This window comes from Castanea sativa, chromosome 2, assembly GCF_040712315.1.
Source record: "Castanea sativa cultivar Marrone di Chiusa Pesio chromosome 2, ASM4071231v1".
NCBI classification, from domain to species: domain Eukaryota; kingdom Viridiplantae; phylum Streptophyta; class Magnoliopsida; order Fagales; family Fagaceae; genus Castanea; species Castanea sativa.
In genome coordinates this window covers 40,421,549-40,426,641 of record NC_134014.1, presented here as the reverse complement: position 1 = coordinate 40,426,641, position 5,093 = coordinate 40,421,549, and the positions used below count along the sequence as shown (strand labels likewise).

General features: G+C 38.4%; 1 protein-coding gene across 1 annotated transcript; it reads left to right on the top strand.

The window, feature by feature from the left end:
• The first annotated feature begins 411 nt into the window (after nucleotides 1-411).
• LOC142625334 (uncharacterized) lies at nucleotides 412-4,685 on the top strand. Its single transcript, XM_075799012.1, has 4 exons — nucleotides 412-834; nucleotides 2,764-3,155; nucleotides 3,645-4,026; nucleotides 4,251-4,685. Exons 1-4 carry the CDS (start codon nucleotides 412-414, stop codon nucleotides 4,683-4,685), a joined length of 1,632 nt encoding a protein of 543 aa, XP_075655127.1.
• Nucleotides 4,686-5,093: the final 408 nt, after the last annotated feature.

The window sequence follows — 5,093 nt, the reverse complement described above, 5'->3', positions numbered from 1 at the left end:
GCTTTCTATCATGTTAGAAAGTGAAGAACAGGCTATGGTAGAGAATTCTGATAATTTCTCTCATTCTCTAGCCATGTATGGGTAGTAAGCATTCTAACAATTCTCAATTTCAATCACAGAATCATGGTGGATCTAACCGAGGAAGAGGTGAAAACAATAATAACAGAGGTTGAGGTGGAGGAAGGTACACCAACAATGGTGGTGGAGGTCAGCAACAATGGTGGTGGAGGTCAACAACAGCAGTTCTACTCACCTCAACAACAATAGCAGTTTTACACACCACAATTTCATCAGCAGAATTACTCTCCTGCTCAGACCTCTTAGTTTGGTGGCCAAAACTTCAAGGGTGATAGACCTATTTGCCAAATTTGTGGAAAGGCAGGTCATCAAGCCCTTGACTGTTATCACAAAATGGATTTTGCCTATCAAGGCAAGAATCCACCAACCAAACTTGTTGCAATGGCTCAAGCTTCTAATGCAGCTTTGACAAACAATCAAGATCCTTGGCTAGCTGATTCTGGTACCTCAGATCATCTCACTGCCAATCTTGGTAATCTTTCTGTTCAGTCACAATACAAAGGACTAGAGCAGATCACAGTAGGCAATGGTCAAACTCTTCCTATCAACCATATTGGTAATGCTTCCCCTTCTACAAAATATCATAACTTTGTTCTCAAAAATGTCTTACATGTCCCTAGAATAGCCATGAACCTTCTGTTTGTTCATAAATTTTGTTTGGATAATAATTGTTCTTGTCATTTTGATGCTCATGAACTCAAGATCCAGGATGTTCCTACGGGGAGAATCCTTTACAAGGGCTTGAATGAGAATGGAGTTTATCCAATCTATTCAAAGAATTTCATCAAGCATCATTAACCAGTTAAGCATCATCCTCACTCTACTACTACACATTCATAGTCACATATACCTATCTCATCTTCTTTTCATACTCAGAAATCCAATAAGTGGTTATTGTGGCACCACAGACTAGGTCATCCTAGTGATAGTATTCTTAGGACAACTCTCTCTTCTTGTAATAATTCAGTGAATTGTAATGATTCCATTTCAAATTCTATATCTCATTGTAAACATTGAGAAGTCTATTTTTCTTGCTTCTAAACCTCCTGAATTAGTTCATAGTGATGTTTGGGGTCCAACTCCCATTACTTCTGTATATTTTTAGACCCCTTAAAACACAAGTTGTTTAACCTAGTTATTTAGCTAAGTGATTAACTTAGGTAAATTATTCAGATTTAGGTTAAAACAATAACAATCATATCATGTAAAGCAGTGTGGAAAAATAAATAACACACGATATGATAACCTTGGAAAACCAAATCGGCAAAAAACTTGGGGAGGATTTAACCTAGCTATCCTCAAGGTAAAACAGATCCACTATGAAAGAATTGAAGTTTTACAATAGTGACTTAGACCACTAACATTCTATTGCTACCTCAAGTAGAAAACTTACTACCACGACCACGTGACAGCTCCGAGTCCACAAACTACTTTCTTTCTCAGATCCACAGCATCCACAAGTATGCCACTTGTATTTCTTTAAACTCTTTATGCAGCAACTGAAACGATCACCAAGCTCTTGACATCAATCTCGATCTTGATAACCCTAAGTATGTATGAAGGTAAACACCTCTAAATTTCACAAGAGATTCACACACACAGCATAAACAACAACAACCTAAAAACGTGGCTAGGGTTTTTCCTTTTATACTTAAGGCAAAACATAAAACCCTACATGTCAAACGGGCTTGGGCTGAGTTGGAAAATTTTGTAGAAAAACAATCTGCACGAGCTTCGATCAATCGAGTCTAATCGATCAATTGAGCCTTGCAGAAATTGAACAGTAATTTTTTGCAATTACTTGATTCCAACTTTACATTAAACGTACTTTGAGCAGCCTAAATCTAGACTCTAAGTTTTGATCATGGTTTGCCAACATTACACATTGAAGTTCTAATACATATAGATCCTAAATCCTTAGAACCTAACAACTTCTATAAATGATTTTAGATACTATCTTGTATTCATTGATGAATTTTCCAAATTCACTTGGGTATATCTGCTACAACATAAATTTGATGTGTTTGATGTTTTTAAGTACTTCAAAGCATATATTGAAACTCAATTGAACACACAGATTCAGATCTTAAGAATAGATGGTGGTGGTGAATACACTTCTAATGCCTTTAATCATTTTTGCTCTAGTTCTGGCATCATCCACCAAACCTCATGTCCTCCTTAGCAGAATGGCACTGCTGAGAGGAAACAAAGACATCTTATTGAATGCTCTCTCACAATGTAGTCTCACTCAACCTTCCTTTGTCCTATTGGTCTACTGTAGTCTCTACTGCTACTCATCTCATTAATAGGCTTCCCACTCGTATTCTTCATAACAAATTACCTTAGGAAGTCCTATTCAGCACTAAACCAGATCTTCTACACCTTAGAACTTTTGGTTGTACCTTCTTCCCTCTTATCAGACCCTATAATAAACATAAGCTTCAGCCACACACAACACCTTGCATCTTTCTTGGCTATCCAGCTTACTCTAAAGGCTATATTTGTTTAGACCCTACTACCTTTTAGATTTATATATCAAGGCATGTCTTATTCAATGAATCTGAGTTTTTAGCTTTACAAACCACTTCTTTACCTGTTGGTCTTTCATCTGATACATCCTCCTCATCTTCTATTACACATTGGTTGTCCTTTCTTTCCCTTTTTTCTGCTGACAATACATCATAGTTTGTTGTCCTTCCTGAGGTCAACCCTACTACACATGTCTCTTCCTCTACACCTAGTCCTTCTCATCATCCCTCTTTACTTACTTCTCCAACACTTATTCCTGGCTCACTTCCTTCTTCATCTCAATCTCCTACATCATCTTCCTTTCCTGCATCTCCTTTGGTTGAGTCCTTGCCATCCACTACTGTGACTTCTATGCCTGTTTCTGTGCTTGCTCAGAACATACACCCCATGATCACCAGATCCAAAGATGGAATTTTTAAGCCTAAGGCTCTTGCAGTCTCAGTCTCCAAACTTGCATCCAAGCCTCAGATTGATTATACCTTTACTGAGCCTCCCACTTATAAAATTGCTTCTCAATTTCCACTATGGTGCTCAGCTATGGATGAGGAGTTTGCTGCCCTCACTAGATAGAAAAACTTGGATCTTGGTACCACCTTCACCCACTCAGAATGTTATAGAGTGCAAATGGGTGTACAAGCTGAAACATATCATTGATAGGAGTATAAGTAGGTATAAAGCTAGGTCGATGGCAAAGGGGTTTCACCAATAGTTCGGTGTTGATTTCGATGAAAATTTCAGCCTTGTGGTAAAGCCTCCTACTGTTAGAATTATCCTCTCACTTGTTGTTCAGTTTAATTGGCCTTTAAAGTAATTGGATGTCAGGAATGCTTTCTTACATGGTTTCTTAAAGAGGAGGTTTTTATGGTCCAACCTCTTGGTTATGTGGATCCTGCCCTTTCTAATCATGTGTGTCTCTTACAAAAATCTCTTTATGGTCTCAAATAAGCCCTTTGGGCCTGGTTTGAGAGGTTCTCTACTCATTTGCTTCACTTGGGGTTTTAGGCTTCCTTAGTTGATTCATCCTTGTTTATTTTAAGGCATGGTAAGTACTTGGTGTTTCTTCTAGTGTATGTAGATGACATTGTTCTCACTGGCAATTGTCTCTCTTTCTTGCAATCACTGATTCAACAACTCAGTTATGAGTTTGAACTTAAGGATCTTGGCAATCTCCATTACTTTCTTGGGTTGCAAATCACTCATACTTCTAAAGGACTGTTTCTGAATCAATCTAAGTATGCCCAGGATTTGCTTCTTAAGCATAATATGCTCTCTGCTAAGGCTGCCAAAATCCCTTGTGCTTCTAACTTAGTTCTTGCTGAAGGCTCTCTTCTTGCCAATCCTCATGTTTATAGGAGTATGGTGGGTTCCCTTCACTATCTGACTTTTACACGTCCTGACCTTAGCTTTGCCATTCATCAGGTTTGTCAGTTCATTCCACTCCAGGTGAAGCCCACTTAATTACAGCCAAACGGATCCTAAGATATGTTTCTAGCACTCTCAATTTTGGGATTTTCTTTCAACATGGACCTTTGTCTCTCTCAGCCTTTTTTGACTCGGATTGGGCTGAAGATCCTTTTGATCGTAGATCCACTACTGGCTATTTGATTTATCTTGGCTTCAATCCTATCACATTGAGTGCTTAGAAACAAGACACTGTGTCTCACTCCTCCACTAAATCTAAGTACAGGGCTCTTGCCATTGCTGCCGCTGAGCTATGCTGGATTCGTCAAGTGTTGCGAGATATTGGCATCTTCCTTTCCTTTCCACCAAAGCTTTGGTGTGACAACATTTCTGCCCTTGCCATTGCTTCCAATCCTGTCTTTCATGCCCGTACCAAGCATGTTGAAGTGGATTACCACTTTGTTCGTGAACGCGTTCTTCGTTGTGACCTTCAAGTTTGCTACATTGCAACTGGTGATCAATTGGCAGATATTTTTACAAAAAGTCTCTCTTTTTCTTGTTTTCAGTTTCTGCGTTCCAAAACCATGGTGTCCCTTGACCTCTTGGTTTTGAGGGATGATGTAAGTGGAACTAGTGAATCTACAAACAAAGAAGATAAAGTTCACACTGTTCACTAGTTCAACGGTCACTTGATTTTTTAATATGTTACTAAGAAGCCAAAACGATGATGTTTATCTAAATGGTAAACGACATCATCTCTCATTTATATCTGGCATGGCTTATTCAAGGCTGTAAACGGTGTCAGAGCTGTTCTTCCTCACTGTGCACGGCCTTGACTTGCTTTGTTTCAACTGAATTTGCTTCAGATATTTGTATAGACTTTGCTTTAGATATTTTGTATAGAGTGGAGATATTTTTATGTACAGCTGTCATTAGGTTGTTAGAGTTTGTTAGATCTTTCTAGAAACTGTTGTAAGCTATATATTGCGATGTACGTGCATGAAGTTTATTAAGCTTGGAATACAATAGGTTGTTAGAGTTTGTTAGGTCTTTCTAGAAACTGTTGTAAGCTATATATTGCGATG